The sequence below is a fragment of the Felis catus genome, chromosome C1 (assembly GCF_018350175.1).
Source record: "Felis catus isolate Fca126 chromosome C1, F.catus_Fca126_mat1.0, whole genome shotgun sequence".
In the NCBI taxonomy this organism is placed as follows: domain Eukaryota; kingdom Metazoa; phylum Chordata; class Mammalia; order Carnivora; family Felidae; genus Felis; species Felis catus.
In genome coordinates, this window is record NC_058375.1 from 12,248,717 (window position 1) to 12,267,761 (window position 19,045).

Here is a 19,045-nt window from a genome sequence, read left to right on the forward strand (position 1 = left end):
TTTAATGTATCCCGGATGTGGCCTTTTGTCAGACAGATAATGAGTATCTTCTCCTGCACACGAAAATTTAATTCCCTCAGCCATGGGTCGTTCCAGGAGCGTCGGTGATGACCGGCCAGGCCCCGTTGGTGCCGAGGCCTGTGCTGTGCCCCTGTCCTCCTGAGAGCTCCCCTCCGGGGGAGACAGACGTTCAGAAGGAGAAAGAAAGATCTGTTAAGAGGCCAACGCCTCTCACCAAGCTGATAGGATTTTCTTTACAAACATTTTATTAAGGAGAATTTCTTCAGAACCCAGGTGGGGTGAAAAAAACAAACAAACAAGGTTCCCCTGTGTTTGTTTTCTGGGCTGGGTCTTTATATCCTTTGCAGTGAGTACTGCTTCTAGAAGTTTCCCTGACGCTGCAAGTCCCAGTGGGTGAACGTGTGCTCACCTGCTGACCTCGCTCCCCTGGGTTCTGCCCTGGTTTTGCGTGTTATGGCTGGACCCATCGGGACCTGGTGGGGAGCCTGAGGACACGCTTAGCTGATGTCAGCAAAAGTTAGGAACAGCCCCCCTGTCTCTTGTCAGTTCTGTGTGGCAGTCTGAGTCGGAAGGGGGTGGGGGGGGGGTGGTGGTGGAGATGCCCCGATCCTGGTTCCTGGCAGAGACGACAAGTCTGGGGGCTTCCTGAGCTGCACTTCCCAGAAACGATAGCAGGAGAGACGCAAGAATGATGTGGCAGGGGTGTGTTGACAGCCTCTAGGGTGTTGGCGACAGGCCATCTAATAAAACCTGGGTCCCGCTGGCTGAAGACTTAGTGAGATTTATTGTGTCTTCTTTGCAAGCAGGCAAAGCTCCAGAGGGCCCGGCTTTTACCTTTGGCTCTGTGGCCGGCTGCTGTGTGACCCAGAGCCAATCACTTCCCCTCTCTGGGCCTCAGTCTCTCTGCCCCTTGCACTTCCTCCTGTACCCTGGCAGTGGTGGATCCAGTTTGACTGAGTAACCTGATGGCTCCCAGCCTCAGTTTCTTCATCTGTGCAGTGGGGATAAACACGGCCACTACCTGGGAGGTCGCAGTGGTGGTGGAGGGGGGGTGGGGTGGGATCGTGTGGCCACAGGACCCAGGGCAGGTGCTAAGTAGGTGATGGGTACATGTCTGAGTGCGGGAGCAGGAGGCTTGGGGGAAGGGAGCCCCTGGGGGAAGCAGGGAGTTGAGAGGGGGACCCTCTGTGCTCTGGGTCTCACGGAGCTCCTGGGCTCTCGTCTGCCTGGCCCCAGCTCTTTCTGCTTTCCCATCCGTGTCTGCCTTTTATTCTCCCTGGTTTCTGTCCCTCCCTCTGTCTTGCAGTTTGTCTGTCTTTGTCCCTGCCGTTCTCCGTGTCTTTCTTCTGTCCGTTTGTTCTCTGTGTTCCTTTGTCTCTGTCTCTCCCGGTTTCTTCCTGTCTCTGTGCATCTCTCTGTCCCCTCTCCCTCCACCTCTCCTCTCCGGAGGACTGCCTGGCTTCACTGAGCCACAGGGCCAGGCTGGCGCGGGGAGAAAGCTGGAGCTCAGCCCCTTAGACGCTGCTGGGCTCCCCGAGGCCACAGGGTCAAGAGATAGAGCGCAAGGGCTTGTCAAGGGGTGGCCGGACCCCCTGCCTGGAGAACTTGGCGGCTGCCCGACTGGCTGCGGGTGGGTGGCCGAGATCTCCTTTACCGTCTTGGTCGACTGATTTCATTCGAGCCGGCTTCCTGATCCCCCAGAGCTGAAGGCCTGGCCACTCCCTGTCCCTGCCCTCGGAAATATGTAGTCTTGCTAGAGTGATGAGAGAAATGGGGTTAAAACAGGTGGTTTCCAGGAGCAGAGCCTGGGGCTGCTCCTTAGACAACAGAACATTCCCTGGGGGCCAGGGGCATGCGGGGACGGCTTCCTGGAGGAAGTGGACTTCGAGGGGCCAGCGGGGGAACTGATATGTAGAGTGCCCGCCAGGGGCCCAGCCCGTGCTGAGTGCTCTGTAAATATGACCTCAGTTTCTTCATCTGCACAGTGGGGATAAGCACAGCCACCACCTGGGAGGTGTCAAGGGGACCGTGTTGGAATCAAGGGGACCGTGTTGGAAAGCCCAGCTCTTGGACCAAATGCGCACGTAACAAGCCCCATTTTGCAGATGAGGCCAAAGCAGTCCTAGAAGGGTCAAGCTTGGTCACCCAGCCAGTGAATGATGGTCCAGGGCTGGACCTGCCCTCTGGACCCACGCTCTGTCCACTGTTGTACAGCCTGTCCGACTGCTGACCTCCCTACACCCTCCTTCTTCCTTCCCTGTGTGGGAGAAACAGGACGAGCTGTGTGACCTTGGACAAATTGCTGGCCCTCTCTGGGCTTATTATTGGTGACAGTCAGGCCGTTGGCTTTCTGAGAGGATCTGTGGAGCCCTAGGCTCCTTATCAAGGGCTGGGGGGTGGGGCAAGGGTGAGCAGGTGGGCTTTGGGCCCCCACTTCACTTGGTCCTGAGTGTCTCTTTTGTCTGTTTTAAATGTAACCCCCTGAAACTTCCAGCTTATCTCTAAAGCCTCTTCTTTCCCTGACTTTTTAGGAGTCTCTGTGCCCCCACACCCCCACCCCAGCCATCAGGGCCCTCTCTGAGGTGGGCGTCTGCCCCCAGGCTGTCCCCCAGCCCCAGGGCTCAAGTCAGACCAAGGCCGGCGGGGGCCAGATGGCCAGGGCCCGTGTCATGGAAGGTTCCATGGTGTGAAGGTGCCACCGGAGAGACAGAGTTGGGTGGCTGGGGCTCACAGGGCCTTGATGGTGTGAGGCATCTTGGACTGGGTGTCTCTTGAGTCCTGCCGTCTGGTCTCTGTGTCAGACACAGGACAGTCTTGCCTCCCCAGGGCAGAAGTTGGGGGTGCGTGTGATGCGACAGGAGGGGTGAGGCCAGCGGCCCCTGCAACCTGGAAGCACCGACGACAGAAGAGTGTGGCAATTAACACACATGCTCTGAGTCCCCAGGTGGGGCTGCGGCTCCGTTTCCACCCTCCTGAGCAAGGGACGTGTCCTGAAACTCCCTCGGACTAGATTGCCCCCTCTCCCAGCAGTTCGCTGCCTAGGTCGGATACAAGAATGAAAGACAGTGCTCAAAAAACGCAGGCTGAGATCATTACTATCTTTCCCTCCTTGCGTGTGTCCCCGGGCCTCAGCACATTTCCCTGTCGTGGCTCTTGGAAAACTTCCTTGTGACAAAGCGTTCATACACCCGCATGCCCCATTAACCGTGCTCTCCTATAAGGCGGGATGCAGTCGGGTTTCGGTCCTCTACTCGTGGCCTGGCCCATGGTAGGTGCCCAAGGGGGACAGAGGATCCGAAGCAGGTTCCGGGCTGATAGCACAGAGCTCGACGCGGGGCTCGAACCCACGAACCGGGAGATCATGACCTGAGCCGAAGCCGAACGCTTAATCGACTGAGCCGCCCGGGAGACCCAGGAAAGAAGAGATTTTTTAGGAACCCTATCAGGCAGCCTGAGAATCCAAGTTTCTAACTCTGGGGTTGATTCCCTGTCTTCTACTTCACGTTGCTTCTGTGAGGCTGTGTATTTTGAGGCAAGTTGCTCTCCCTCTCTGGGCCTCTTTGCCTTCAGCTAGATCTACCAAGCAGAGGAGATGTCCATTCCTGTGTTTTTACTTTCTTCCCCTACTCTCTGACTTAATTTTCTCATTTAAAAATCTTATTCAGGGTGTATTTTGTAAGCTGGCTCAAATTCTTTCTATTAGGACATGGGATAAAAATCCAGGAAAGACATCCGGGTGCCCCGGGTGGCCCAGTCGGTTAAGCCTCCAACTTTGGCTCAGGTCATGATCTCGCGGTTCGTGAGCTTGAGCCCCGCGTCGGGCTCTGTGCTGACAGCACAGAGCCTGGAGCCTGCTTTGGATTCTGTGTCTCCCCCTTTCTCTCTGTTCCTGTCCCATTTGTGCTTTGTTTCTCTCTCTCTCTCCCCAAAATAAATAAAGGTTAAGAAAAAAATTTTTAAAGTCCAGGAAAGACTAGAAGTGTTGAGTTTGGGGGGCAGTTGTAGGGGAAGGCAGGAGGGCTGGGAATGGGCAGAGGTTTATGGAGACCCCCCAGGGCAGGGAGCAAAGCCCCAGGGCAGGCAGTTGGTGGGGGCGAGAACAGGAGTCCGGCACTGAGTGAAGAAGGGGTTGTCAGGGACCTGTTCTGGGGGGGGCCTTGAACACCAGGCTCAGTTTCTATTTCTTGATGATCAACTATATCCCAGGCACTTTACGTACATCATTTAAAATTTCTACATTATTCTAGGCTTTCCACATTAGGGCACTACGCCTCCAAAGAGTTTAATCATTTGCCCAGGGCTCTGAAATCTAAGAAATGGCTGAGCCCAGACGGGAGCCCAGACTGGAACCACAGAAGGGTCCGTCTCCCATCCAGCCACCCTCCTTTACCTAGGAGCCTCGGGACGCTGGAGCAGCCTTGTCAGGGGGAAGGCCAGATCAGATGCCTGTTTCAGACAGGTCACTGCTACCTGTGGTGTGGGGTGTAGTGAGCCTGGGGACTGGGGGAGCGGGGGGGCTGCTCAGGTCTTGGCCCAGACTCGGTGGCCGGGACCAGGGTGGGGGTGGGGGTGAGAGTCAAGGTGCAGGGGGCCACAGGGGTTTGGGAGTTAGAGCTGATGAGTCAGGTGGGATGACTGGATATTGGGGATGAGGGAGGGGAAGACCAGAGAGGTTGCCTGGGTCTCTGGCTTGGCACCTGGGCTGGAGGCCACACCATTTGCTGAGATGGGACAAAGCCAGCTGGGGGCAGAGAAGGAGGTGATGTGCCTGGGGGGCTGCTGAGTCGGCCACTTGTGGGGGTGGGGCTGACTCCACCTGACCACAAGCCCCCCGGGCCTGTACGTGCCCAGCCCAGCCCTGCACGTGATCCCATTAAAGCCTCTGACGCTGCCCCACGGAGCCTGGGACGTCCCAGAGCCAAGGAGGGAGTCAGTGATTCCTGAAGGTCCGTGGTGCCCGGCAGAGACCTGGGCCTGTGTTTCCGGCTCTGAGGGGATGTGTGGATTGAGTTGGGTGACTCATGGCCCTTGCCGCTTCCTGCTATTAGAGCCACTGGCCCCAGGCTCTCTGGCTGTGCAGTATCGGTGGGTCCCCTGCTTTCTTGCGCGAGTTGAGTCAGAGCCCCCGAGGCCCACAGGGGGTCCAGGATCCTGTCCTAGGTGCCCGGGGTGGGAGAGGCGGTTGGGGTACCCTGGAAGATCCCAGAGGGGTGAGTCAATATAAGGAGTTGATGGTGACTGCTCTGATGCCCAGAACAGCAATGTAGACAGAAGAGCCCAGGAGATGTTTTCTTCAATGAATGAATGAAAACCTTGGATCCAGACTTGGCCTCCTGTGACTCCACAGTTGTTGTTTCGCGTCTGTCATCGCCCTTCTCTGAGCCTTGGTTTCCCCAGCTGGAAAATTAAGGGGCTCTCAGAAGCCCTTCCAACTTGAAATGGGAGAATCCTGGAAGGCAGGCGGAACTGACCCTGTGGCATTCAGGGATGCCGGGAGCGGAGAAAGGCCGCAGGCAGGGGGTCCAGAGAACTGGGCTCTGTTAGCCCCGTCACCCCCTGCCGCCTCCCCTGATGGCTATCCTAGGTAAGCTCAGGCGCAGGTGGTGTGTGGGGGCTGGGAGAGGGGTCTCCCGAGAAGAGCCCACACTTGGTATCAGTAAGCATATGGGAGCAGTCCAGAACCCATTCTGACTTCTCACCAGGCTTGAGGCAGACGGATTCCTTGCCCCAATGATGCCAAGGCTTACCTGGGGCCAGGTAGCTTTACCCTCCTGGGCATCAAATGACTTCCCCAGCCTGACTTTTTCCTTCCACCACCCTCCTTATTCACCAGTTTTTATTTATTTATTATTTTTTTAAGTTTATTTATTTACTTAGAGAGAGAGAGAGAGAGAGAGCAAGCAAGCAGGGTAGGGGCAGAGAGAAAAAGGGAGAGAGAGAATCCCAAGCAGGCTCTGAGCCATCAGCACAGAGCCTGATGCAGGGCTCGATCTCATGAACCACGAGATCATGACCTGAGCCAAAACCAAGAGTCGGACGTGTAACCAACCGGGCCACCCAGGTGCCCCTTCACCAGTTTTTTAAATAAGTCCATGTTGGGGTCTCAAACAATAGCCCAAGGGGACAGGTCTGACTTACAAATGGGTTTTGCTTGACCTATAGTGTTCTGTTTTTAAGAAATACTGATTTTTTTTTATTATTTTTTTCAATATTTATTTTTTTTGGGACAGAGAGAGACAGAGCATGAACGGGGGAGGGGCAGAGAGAGAGGGAGACACAGAATCGGAAACAGGCTCCAGGCTCCGAGCCATCAGCCCAGAGCCCGACGCGGGGCTCGAACTCACGGACCGCGAGATCGTGAGCTGGCTGAAGTCGGACGCTCAACCGACTGCGCCACCCAGGCGCCCCAAGAAATACTGAATTTTAATGCACTGGGCAAAGCGGGTTTTATTCCCTTCGCCAGTTGCCACTTGCCCTGTTGCGATGCTCCTGGCTCTTCCCACACTTACGTTACCCGCCAGACCCCTGAAGGCATCTGAGTCTGGAAGCCCTGCTCTAGCTCAACAACCCTGTTTTGTGAAAGGGGGGATGGGAGGTGGGGGCTGCTGGGTTAATGGAATCCTAGGTTGCCTGAGGCTGGAAGAGCCCTGAAGGTCCCTGAGGGTCTCCTTTTCAGGTCTCTGCTCCAATATCCTTTCTCCAGCGAGCTCTTCCCTGATCAGCCTACTCAAACAGCACCCCTCCTCCTCTGCCCCTCTACCCTGCTTCACTGTGTCTCATTTCCTGACCCAATGAGATCATTCAGCTCCCCCACGCCTGCTCCTCCCAAATTTGACCAATCAAGGCTGAAATCCCAAGTTCAAATAGACCACAGCATAGGTGAACAGGATGTGCCTTTTGCGGGTTGTGGGCAGGGCAGGAGCCCGGGCAGGTCGTGGTGTCTTAAAGGAAATATTCTAAAAGCCCGGGAAAGGAGGGAAGGAGGCAATGGGCAAAGAGCCGAAGGGGGGCAGGGAAGCCAAGAGCAGGAAACTCCTCTTATATTTTCTTAAAGAGAGACTTCATTTTTTTTTTTTTTAAGTAGGCTCCACGCCCAATGTGGGGCCAGAACTCATGATCCTAAGATCCAGTGTCAGATGACCTACTAACTGAGCCACCCAGGCACCCAAGAGAGACTTCATTTTTTTCCAATAGTAAAAATATTTGCTTACCAAAACTTTCAAATAATACACAGAAGCATAAGGAAGAAGGTAAAAAAAACACACCCCAAATCAGAGATATTCTATCTCTCAGGGACCCAGTCAACAGTTAAAAGCCAACCCAGGGTCAGATGGCGTGGGCTCGAATCTTGGCTCTGCCACTTTCTAGGTTCAGACCTTGAGAAGGTCCCTTAACTTCTCTGTGCTTCGATTTCTTCATCTGTAAAATGGGAATGCACTGATGTTCCTCTCAGTCTCTCTGCTACCTCTCTTTTATTCCCTCCCTCTTTCCTCTGGCTGTGAAAACATTTCCTTTAAGACACCCTGACCTGCCCGGGCTCCTGCCCTGCCCACAACCTGCAAAAGGCACATCCTGTACACCCATGCTGTGGTCCATTTGAACTTGGGATTCTCACCTTAGTTGGTACCTGCCACCTAATATTATTGTGAGCATTAGGTGAGTGAATACATGGAAGGGGCTGAGAACAGTGCCTGGCACATGGTGAGTGCCAAGCAGGTGTTTGCTAGCATCTCCTTATCACTGTCACCATGATCATTGTCATTTTTGCAAATAGCTCCTTATGCAACAACCTGCCTTCTTCCCTTCCTCTCTCTTTCCCATCCATCTGTTCATCCATCCATCCATCCATCCATCCATCCATTCGTCCATCCACTCATCCATCCATCCATCCACCCATCCATCCATCCATCCATCCATTCATCCATCCACCATCTATCCATCCACCAACCCATCTACCCATCCATCCACTCATCCACTCATCCATCCATCCATCCATCCATCCACTCATCTACTCATCTACTCATCCATCCATCCATCCATCCATCTATCCATCCACCCATCCATCCATCCATCCACCCATTAATCCATCCATCCACTCACCCATCCATCCATCCGTCCATCCACTCATCCATGCATCCGTCCATTCGTCCATCCACTCATCCATCCATCCATCCATCCATCCATCCATCTATCCATCCACCATCTATCCATCCACCCACCCATCTACCCATCCATCCACTCATCCACTCATCCATCCATCCATCCATCCATCCACTCATCTCCTCATCCATCCACATCCATCCATCCATCCACTCATCCATCCACTCATCCATCCACCCATCCATCCATCCACTCACCCATACATCCGTCCATACATCCATCCGTCCATCCGTCCATCCGTCCATCCATCCATCCGTCCATCCGTCCATCCATCCACTCATCCATCCATCCATCCATCCATCCATCCATCCATCCATCCTTCTCTAATGGGTATATACCCATGTGCTTTTTGGGAACCTGTTTTTTACACCCCACATTACATTACGTATGAACAAAGTGACTCATGTTCTGATGAGTGGGGGTGGGGGTGGGGTGGAAACCATTGTGCCCCCCTGGAGACCCCTGTGCTGTGTTGCTAGGTCCTGTGTCCACAGAGTAAACCTAGACTCTGTGTTGGTGCCATTGGGTATAAAGAACTTTGCAGATTAAGAACATTTGTAATCAGATATGTTGGCAATAAAGAAAGATGTTTCAGGGGCGCCTGGGTGTGGCTCAGTCGGTTAAGCGTCCGACTTTGGCTCAGGTCATGATCTTGAGGCCCATGAGTTCGAGCCTTGCATTGGGCTCTGTGCTGACAGCTCAGAGCCTGGAACCTGCTTCGGATTTGTGTCTCCCTCTCTCTCTGCCCCTCCCCTGCTTGTGCTCTGTCTCTCTTGCTCTCAAAAATAAATAAACATAAAAAATGATAAAAAAAAAGAAAGACATTTCAGAAAGATCTTCAAAATAAAACTGAACAAATAAATGTTTGAGGGGCACCTGGGTGGCTCAGTCGGTTGAACGTCTGACTCTTGGTTTCAGCTCGGGTCACGATCTCATGGTTTTGTGAGTTTGAGCCCCACGTTGGGCTCTGTGCTGGCAGCACTGAGTCTGCTTGGGATTCTCTCTCTTTCCCTCTCTCTCCATCCCTCCCTTGCTCGTGCACTGTCTCTGTCTCTCTCAAAAATAAATACATAAACTTAAGAAAAATGTTTGTGCCATTTTAATGCTTCCTGTCTTCCTAGTCAGGCCGGGGGTTCCTGGGGCAGGGGTTGTGTCCCCCTCCTGCCCCATCTGACTGGCATCCCCCAGGCAAGCGTGTTCCTCCTTTCTCCCTCTCTCTTTCTGCCATCCTCTCACCCAGGCCTGTGGACGGTGGGGGTTCTGGTTGTGCATCCTTATTCTGCCTTGTGCGATGGCTGCCGGGGACGAGGGGACGCTGTGGCCAAGGGGGTGTCCCGTGCTTCTCAAGGGAATTCTCTTCCTCTTCCTCCTCCTCCTCGATGCCCAGTATGGAGGGAGCACGTTACTCGTAAAGCATTGCTTCCCCCGGAGGCCTAATAGACACTTCCTGTCTAACTGGTCCAACACGGGCCGGCCGAGCCCCCTGCCTGCCCTGCCCACCCCCAGCCCTCCCCAAGTCTCTATGACAGCTCTATCCTTCCAGCGGCTGCGGCCCGAAGCACTCCTGTCATCCCAGACTCCCCTCTTTCTCTCATGCCCGGGTCCAGTCCGCCAGCCACCCTCCCCCGCCCCTAGGACCAAGCCACCGGCGTCTCAACTCTTAATCGTGTCTTCCAGAATACAAACGCTGTCAGGGCAGGGTCTGCGGTCTGTTTCACTCTTAGCTGCGTCCCCATCGCCTAAAGGGGGGCCCAACACGGAGTAGGTGCTCAGTGAATGCTTGTCCACTGAGATTCCACAAACACCCTGACAACAGGCGGGACGGGCACCTGCTGGAGCTGCAAAGAAGGGATTTTGAGAAACGAATCAGCCGTCCCCAGCCCACTGCCCTGAGCTCCCTCTGAGGGGCCCTCCCCATGGGCTGGCCATGGGTGCTCGCCGGTGTGGGGGGAGGGGGAGGCTTCTGCCATCTCTGGAGAATCCGCACCAGTCGAAGGGAAAGGGAAACAAAGTCTTGAGAGGTGGGGTAACTGCCCGAGAGCATAGGTTGTAAGGGGACTCGAGCCCCGGAGGTCTGACTGCACTGTGCTTTGTATATGCTACCTGATCTCTTAGCACATGAGATAAGATCTCCACCCGGTACTTGGTCGGCCCTCAGAGCCCGGAGTCTCAGAACAGAGGCAAAGCTGGGCTGATGGGGAGCTCCCGCTGACCGCTGAGCCCTCCTCCCTCGGGGTCCCTCCACTTCCCCCCATCTCTCTGAGGGACCTCGGTGCCTCCTCTCCCGGCCTCCTGGATTGGTAGCCTGAGTGAGGAGGGCTGGGCACGGAGCCAGGAGGTGGGGACTCGGCTTAGGCAGCTAATCAGGTCACAGGGTGAAATTAAAAGGGAGGAGGAAATCACCGACCCATCAGAATGTGCGCTCCTTCCTGGTGACTTGGTGCCCAGGAGAGGAGCTGGGGAGACCGGGCGCGCCGAGGCCGGGAGCCAGGGGCGCAGGATGGCCCCGCAGAGAGCGGTGCAGCTGTCCCTGAAGAAGCCCACCTATGCCGTGTGTGTGGTGGGAGTTGAGACGTACGTGGACGTTCACAGGTGAGAACATAGGGGCAGCCACCTGGCTGCATTGGGCCGGGCCACCCCGGAGGACCCCAAGGCAAGGGGGGGTGGGTGCCCGGTGGACAGATCGAACATGCTGGAGGGTGCTCGTAGGAGGTTGCTCTGACGGCAGAGTAGGGGGAGTGGGATGGAGAGTCTGGGAGGGAGGAGCTAGGGTATCAGGCCCATCCTGGGGCTCTGTCTCCTGGGCACCTGGGTCAGGTCTCTGGCCTCAATCTCGTGGTTAAGAGTTCCAGCTCTGGGTGGTGCGTTGTGATATCCGAGCAGAACTCGTGTGCAATGGCGGAATGACCTGGGGCTCAAGACTGGGTCGTCCCGAATTCCGCCCTCTGTTTCTTGCCCACGACCCGTATGTCTGAAAGGAGGTGTGGGGTGTGTGGCGTCTCGATCCTTGGAGGCCAGCCCGGGTGATTGGGATCAGGAGGGGAGTGTCAGAGAGATGATTCAAGGAGTTAATAGAGGACAAGAACCTGGTCACTGAGGGAGCTGGACTTGGGGACCTCGGGGGTGGGGCTTTTCCAGCTCTGACACTGTCTATGGTCTCCATCCCTGCTGGAGGAGATGGAAGGTCATTTCAGAAACTTGGGCCGCACGTAGTGCTGCTGACTAAGGCCAGAGGCATTTTACTGGGAGCCAGGAGACACGGGTTCTGGTCCTGGCTCTGATGCTCACGTGCTGTCTGGCAGGGGGCCAAGTCACTGGCCCTCGCTGGGCCTCACGTCCTCATCCGAGCCCCGACAAGGTGAGCCGAGCCCCTCTTGAGTTCAGCGTGGAGGTCGAGTGCGCAGATTGTGGGGCTGAACGGACTTGGGTTCCCCCTGCCATCACGTCTCAGAGGGCGGCAAGAGCAGAGGACAGATCGGGGCATGTGTGGTGGGAGCGGAGGGCAGTGCTGTCTGGGGACCCCCTTCGGGATCACCAAGCATCTTGGCACCCTCAGGTTTGGGCGCTGGCCCAGCCGTGGGGCAGGAGGAAGCTGCCCAGCCTGGCCCGCGCTGCTGTGCCTCTGGTTGACTCTGGGAGGGGGTGCTGCTTTGGGGTCCTGAGTGAGCGTTTTGAGAGTCCCCCCACCAAAGAGCCTTTCAGGAGCCTTCACTGGGGCACGGGTGGCGACCAGGGACATAGCCACCGAGAGTCTCGAAACTAGAAAACAAAAGTTTATTCTGCAGCAAGCTGGCTGAAAATTAGACTGAAGGCAGGGCTTCCTGCCCATGGGGTCTGTGATAGACGGAGAAGGGCCATGGGACTGCCAGCCTGGGAAGGTTTGGAGAAGAAGCCTGAAGGTCTCCCAGGGCCTGGGCTGACCAGGAGGAGGGGACTCCACCCCATGATGAACTTGGGGCTCCTCTGCCCCATTGCCAGTTGTCTGGCTCCGGCTGAGGCCAAAAGCAAGGGGTTTCTACTTAGCCTTACCGGTCAAAGGGGGAAAGCCCTCCCGAAGAGGGGGTGTTTCAGTCGCCCGGGCAGCCCAGGAGCTAAGCCCTCTGGCAGGGCCGGTGGCGATGGGCATGTGGGGTGACATCACGGGAAGTGATTAATTCCCCCCGGTGCTGCGTGGACTGGTTATTTGGAGAAATATTTGTGTTCGAGGTAATTGTGCGCCCCGGCCCAAGGAAGCTTTAGAAATCCCGTGACTCAGGGGTGCCTGGGTGGTTCGGCGGACCGAGTGTCCGGCTTCGTCTCAGGTCGTGATCTCGCAGTTGGTTCGTGAGCTCGAGCCCTACGTCGGGCTTGGTGCTCTCAGAGCAGTGCCCACTTTGTTCGGATTTGCTGTCTCAAAAAGAAATCAAACGTTAAAGAAAAGAACACCCTGCCTTAGCATGTGCTACAGATTCTGTCCCCTTCCCTTCCCTCCAATGGACTAGCTCACTGCCCTGACCCAACCCCCCCCACCCTCCCCCCAGCGGGCTAGCTCACCACCCTGACCCTCCAGGTCTGGTCAGACTGCCCTGGTGGTCCTTGTCCTTGCTCAGAGGTGGCCCCTGGAGGACTCAGGCCAAACAAGAGGGGGTGGGCAGTGTGGGGAATCCATGCCTGGTGCGGTCTGGTCTCTTTGTCTGCCCAGAGGCCATAATGAATGTTTATTTTCTGGAATGGAGGAGAAGGCTGGCTGGCGGGGGGACAGAGACATTCTCCTGGATCTCTCCCAAGCCTCCCCGAGCCTCCCCGAGCCCTGCACAAAAGCATCAAAGCAAAACAGACGCTTCCTATCGGACGGGTAGGATTGGAGGTGTGCAGGGAGGGGGCACTCTGCAGGGCCTCTCTGATGAGCCAGCGTGAGGCCCCAGGCTGCTGGCTGCTTTTTCCTGCGGTTCTGTGTATTTCAAAGAAGGAAAGCTCCAGAACAGAGTTCTGAAACTTGTGGTGAAATATATATATATACATATATATATGTGTGTGTGTATATATATATATGTATATATATATATATATATATATATATATATATATATTCTTAATGTTTACATGGAGTAAATTGATGCTTTTAACTTGCACAGAAGTACAATGAAGCATAATTGTGCTGCTCATGGGATAATTACAGGATTGATGCAGACACTAATTCGTCATGACTGACAGGCTCCGAGAGCCAGGCTGGGACCCGGCATTCCTTTATTAGAAGTAATCTTACAGTTTAAGTGTGAGGTGTCTGGCGAATGTGAGGCCAGGGTCCTCCCTGTGTTCCACGGAGGGGTGACGGGCCGGCGTGTCGTGCTGTCCGGATGTGGGTGGGGGGGGGCGGGTGGGTTCTTGGAACAGAAAATGCTGGCATCTGGGTGGACCTCTGAGGTCAGCCACTCCTTAACCCTACAGGTGCCCCTGCCTCCCTGGTCCCCCTGGCCACCTGCCGTTTGAGACTTCGGGACCCTCCCTATCAGCCACTCTGCCCTCCCCTCCCCGCCCCTTTCATCATTTTCCATTCTCATTCTTCACCTTTTCTTGCCCTTCCAGCTCCCGTCACCTCCGACCCCCCGCTGTCCCTTCTCCCAGTCCCTGCCCTTCCTTTCTTGGTGGGCGGGCCAGCCGGGGACCCCGAGAGGACACTTGAGACACGAGGAATGGGGGTGTTGCTCACGTGTGAGGTCGATTCCTCTTGACCCCCCTCCCCCCAAATGGTCTCCTTGCGACATGTCCTCAGCTTTGCTCCGTCCAGAGAAGCATCCACTCCCTTCTCTTGGGGCTGCTAAGCAGCTGTTCAGCTCTGTCAGGTGGCCCTGATGCTTGAAGGTGTGGTGGGTAGGATGTGGGGCTCGAAGGAACTGGCAAATCGCCACCCAGCCTAGGACGGCGGCCCCCCCCGGGGAGCGCGGCGCCTGTTTCGCCCATGCTAGGTGGGGGTAACGTTTTTTGTTGCTGTGACCTGCGAATTTGGGCCCCGTTTTACAGATGAGGAATTCCACAGTCCACAACACGCATAAGCACAGCCACCCTTGCTTTTCCTTCCGCACACGGGGGGCCTGCGGGGGACAGGGAAGCAGTAACTCACGGCTGACTCCCCATTCAAGGCTCTCTCGCGGGGAGGTTTGCCCCTGGTTTGCCTCTGCTGGGAGGCCTGTGGGTGACAGCTGTCCACCCCTCCCCGCCTCTAGCCCCCACTCCCAGGAAGGCAGGGGTCCGCTTGAAAGAAGGCCTACCCAGCCTGGGGCCTCCTTCCAGGCTCTGGGTGCGTCCTCCCTGAACAACGACAGAGCAGAATTTACCCATAATCATTATCTCTGGGAAGGAAGGAAAGAGGGAGAGGATACGGTCGCACCCTAGATTTAGGAGAAAATGCCTGCCCGTGACGTGGGGTCTGTAAGGTGCCAGTCATTGCCCTCCCCGACCTCTGCCAGCCACTGCCAGCACCCCGGGAGGTCCAAGGAGAAAGCCGCACCAGGGTCGGGAAGTTGAAGGACCCTCTGTGGCCTTTTACCCAAGGGCGCACAGCGGTCATTTAACAGATGTTACGGAACAGCTCCACGCCGACCTTGACTCTGGAGGCGATCCAGCCCGTACCCGCCGGTGAGGGGCTCCCAAACTAACCTTGACTCTGGAGGCGATCCAGCCTGTACCCGCTGGTGAGGGGCTCCCCAAACTAGTCTGAGGGCAAAAAGGACTTCAGGATGTTAACAATCCACAGTTTCGGTCAAGTGGGCGAGTGAAGGGAGGTACCAGGATCCTCTTAGCCACCAGCCCTCTCTCCAGGATCCGCCCGTTCCCCACGCTCTTTGTGACGGTAACGGCCGTGGGCAGTGAAATGTCACAGCAAGCCTGTGAGACGCGGGCAACTATGATCCCCACTTTGCAGACAAAGAAACCGCGGTACAGAGAGGTCGGGAGACTTGCCCAAAGTCACCCGGCCCTCCCGTGCTGGAGCTGGGATTTGAATCCAGGTGTGCCCGACCCTAGATTCTCTGAGTTCGACCCCAAAGGCTTCGTCAGCTGGGAATCTTCTGTGTTGCTGGGTCAGTTCCAGGGGCGGAGGGGCGGTCGAGGCGGAGGCTGAGCTTTGGAGTCAGGCCCCGAGTGGGGTCCAATCTCAGCTCATGCACTGGGTCCCTTTGAATTTCAAGACGTCTTCTGTCAAATGAAGAGAGGAGCTCAGCGGGGGGGGGGGGGGGGATGGAATTAGAACGGGGTCAAAGTGTGGTGCAGACTGTGGATCACCTGTGCCGTGTGGACCCCCCCTAGGGCAGGGCCGGGGTGACCCGTCTCCGCCCTCCCCGTGCCCAGCAGGTGCTCAGGGAATGCGTGTTGAGGCCGAGCAGCCCGCAGCCCTCGCAGGAAGCTCCGTGCGCCCCTGGCGAGCTGCCGTCCTTTGGGACTGGAGCCCGTGGGGGCCGGCCAGCTCTGTGGGACTCTTGGCTCCCAGCAGAAGCACTCACAGAGCTGGCCGCATCAGAAGGGACTTGCTGGGTCCTGCTGGCTGGCCCTATGGCATCTCTTGTGGCTTCAGTCTAGAAAACTTCAAGTCTAGGGTGTCTGGAAGGTGGCACCTTGGGGGCATCCAGTGGGCAGGTGGCTGGCCGGGCGTGAGGCTTGCCCGGCCTGGTCTGCTTGAGAGCTGCCCGCTGCCTTGCTTTTCAGCCTTTCCCTCCAATTCTGCATTATTCTCCCCTCCTGCCCTCGCCTCTCCCCAGCACCGGGCCCTGGGCCACCCTCCAGGGCGCACTGGTCCTTTGCCACGATGCTCCCATCCCCGGAGACCGGGTCAGCACCACTCTGCCCTCCCGCCCGGGCCCTAGGCTGGGAAGAGGGGCCCCAGACCTCCGAACTCTATCCCCGGGGGCTGGTGAAGTCCAAGTGGCAGGTATGACAGAGGGCACGGGAGAGACTCGTCCAGGATTGCCGTGTTTCTCCTGTCCTTAGAGGTCAGGCAGTCAGTTTCTGAGTAGCTGAGAGAAGGTGTGGCCTGCTGAACCCCAGTGGGAGGAAGCTTCTGGGAGGCAGGGTGCAGCTAAGCAAAAGGAAAAGCTTTCTAATTACCTGAGCTGTCAAAACACAAAGGGGTGTGAGAGAGTGAGTTGTCTGTCATAAGAAGTGTTCAAGCATAGAGCCCTACCACGGGCAGGAGGCGGGCCAAGATGATCTCCGAGATCCCTTTCTGACCCGAGCCCTATGCAGATACTTCACAGGCTCGTTGTTTTAGGGCAGGCAGGAGCCAGGAGTTCCCGGGTGCTGCCCTCTTGGCCTTCCCTGACCTCACCCCTGTAAAGTTCAGGTGCGTGTGTGGGAGGAGGGGACATGACTTTCCTGACTCAGTGCCCCACATGCTGCCCTAGGCCTCGCCTGTCCACTGCCGAGGAACCATACCGAGGAGCTCATGTTGCGAAGTTTCAACATTGTCCTTTTCCCTTCCTGTCTCTTCCCCAGCGATCTCATCCTTCCGGTCCCCGCTGGGGACGTGCTCAGGGCACCCGCGTTCCTTTTAACGTCAGCCAGGACAGCACAAGAGAGAAGACAAACCTGCTGCTCCCTCCTCCCTTTGCCAGCTGTGTGACCCTGGGAAAGTTACTTAACCTCTCTGAGGTTTCTTCATCTGCTAAATGAGGACAGCAGCACATACAGGGGAGGGTTGTTGAGAGGACGGATGAGATCATGAGCATCAAACACTGAGCACGTGCCTTGGCCCATGGTAGGTGCTTGAAAATGCCACCCCCGATCCACCCCACCTCAGTATTACCTGTGGCACATGCCACCCTTATGCCCTACCAGGGGGGTGGGCGCACGCCTTGGCAGAGCAGGTGGGCCTGGCGGGGAATTGCCCGTTGACTTGAAATTCCTCGTCCCACCCTCTGCGCCTCCTTCTGCGAGATTCTCTAGGAATCTACTCTGTTCTCCTTGCAGCCTCTTTATTAACCTGGTCCCCGGGGCCCGGGCTGGGGCGTGGGGTGCGGGGACGTGCAGGGTGAGTCAGGCAGGACGCTGCTCTGGGCGACACCGACAAACCGTGAACGGACCCCAGGGCAGGTGTGAACCAGTGCCGTGGGAACACGAAGGAGAGGACACCGGGATCTGGCCCGAGTGGCCTGGGCTGGTAGGGGGCTCGGGGGGGGGGGGGCAAAGGTAACGGTGACAAGGGCAACCTCATGCCTCTTAGGCACCCACGGTGTGCCAAGCGCTCTAAATGCATCATCTCATGGAATCCCTCCAACAGCCCTAGGGAGTAGCTCTTTGGATCAAGCCCATTTTACAGAGGGGGAAAATAGAGGCCCAGGGCAGTGGAGTGACCAGGTTTGAGGTCGCCCATCATGCTCCGCACAGAGCCCACAATTCCCTCCACCGAAGAGGTGGCATTTGAAACGGGTCTTCGAGCACGCAGAAGTTTTCTCCTCCCCCTTCCCCGTCCTCATCCCCCGCCCCTGCAGAGACAGGAGGAGGGCGCTGGGGAAGCAGAGGGCAAGGGCAGGGCCCCGGAAATGATGATAAAGACAACAGTGGTTACATGTATGGTAATGACTCAGACCCTCTGATCTAAGGGGTACTTTCAAACCCATTACCTCACCTGACTGTGAGTTTGGGCTGGATCTGGGGGCTGCGGGGTGAGACTCCCCTGGAGGCAAGCAGGCGGGTAGGTGTGACCTGAGAGGCTCCTGCCACCGCCGCGGGTGGGCCCCGAGCTCGCCACAACCTCCCACGCCCGCTGGCGACACCCCCAAGAGCCGCCCTGCATCCACGGCCCCGCCCGCAGATCCGGGAGCCTCAGCGATGAGGAAAGGGCGCTGCGAACCCTCTCATCGAGGCCCGGGGCTCGGGTTCGTGGGTGGCGGATGGCATCGAATGAGAATCTGAGGCGGCAAGTGCCTGCCTGGCGTCACCTGCCCAGTGTGGGCACCAGGGAGAAACAGCAGCCCCTCCGGGGGTTCCCTTCCTCTCCCTCTCCCTCCCAGTCTGCGAAGCTCCTGGTGGGATAGCCTTGGCTCTTTTACACCTTTTCCATCCCGAGAGGCAGCCCAGGCACGGGAAGTTGCCTGGATGTGAGTGACAGAGCCTGGAAGGCGGGTGGGTGGGCACAGGGCAGGGGAGACCTGCAGAGGCGGCCGTTGAGGGACTCATCTGCCGCCTGCAGGGAGGAGAGAAACCGAGCCCGATCTCCCAGCACCCCGGAGATTGCGCGCTGAGACGCAGTGACTGAGCAAGGTGGGGGGCGAGGAGCAGGCTGGGCTCGGAAGGTCCGCTCTTCGCCCCTCTGCTTTTGTCCCCGTTGTTGTCCTCCCTGTTTCTATTATTTCTTACTCCAAATAAGGGAGCTTTGCGCCAGGGCCGTGACTTGGAAATGTCAACTTTTGCCCGAAGCCGGGGACTGGTCCCCTGGAACCCCGCTCCCCTTGAAAGGCTCCCACAAGCCAGGAACCTTTCTGCCGCCAGCTGGGGGCCCGGGGCTCACGCCTACTCGCTCTCAGGATGAGCGGGCCCAGGCTCTGGGGCCAGGAGGTTTGGATTCAAATCCAGGGCAGTCTTGGGTTCCGGGGTTTATCCCGAACACAAGGGCTCATTGTGCTCCCGCTCCAGGCCAGGCGCTGAGCTGGGTGCTCAGGTGACAGCAGCATTAGAGAGAGTCAAGTGTGTGTGTGTGTGTGTGTGGAGGAAACGGCTGCATTCTAGAGGGAGAAACGGGAGGGGCAGGCAAGAAGCAAATATGTCAAAATGGGCAGATGTCGGGTGCAATGACGTTGGGTCACGGGGCTAGGGAGCATGGGGTTCGTGGTGTCCTCTCTATCGCACTGTCCTAAATTGGGCAGAGACGACGTCTCGGAGAAGGAGCTGAGGG

At 56.9% G+C, this 19,045-nt stretch overlaps 1 protein-coding gene across 1 annotated transcript in view; it reads left to right on the top strand.

Annotated features, from left to right (window-relative positions):
• Window positions 1-10,402: 10,402 nt before the first annotated feature.
• Window positions 10,403-19,045, top strand: part of PADI1 (peptidyl arginine deiminase 1) — a 38,434-nt gene continuing 29,791 nt past the window's right edge. The window contains exon 1 of the mRNA XM_003989525.3: window positions 10,403-10,773. Coding sequence (XP_003989574.2) covers window positions 10,682-10,773 — 92 coding nt within the window. The 5' untranslated portion in view covers window positions 10,403-10,681. The remainder of the gene's footprint in view (window positions 10,774-19,045) is intronic.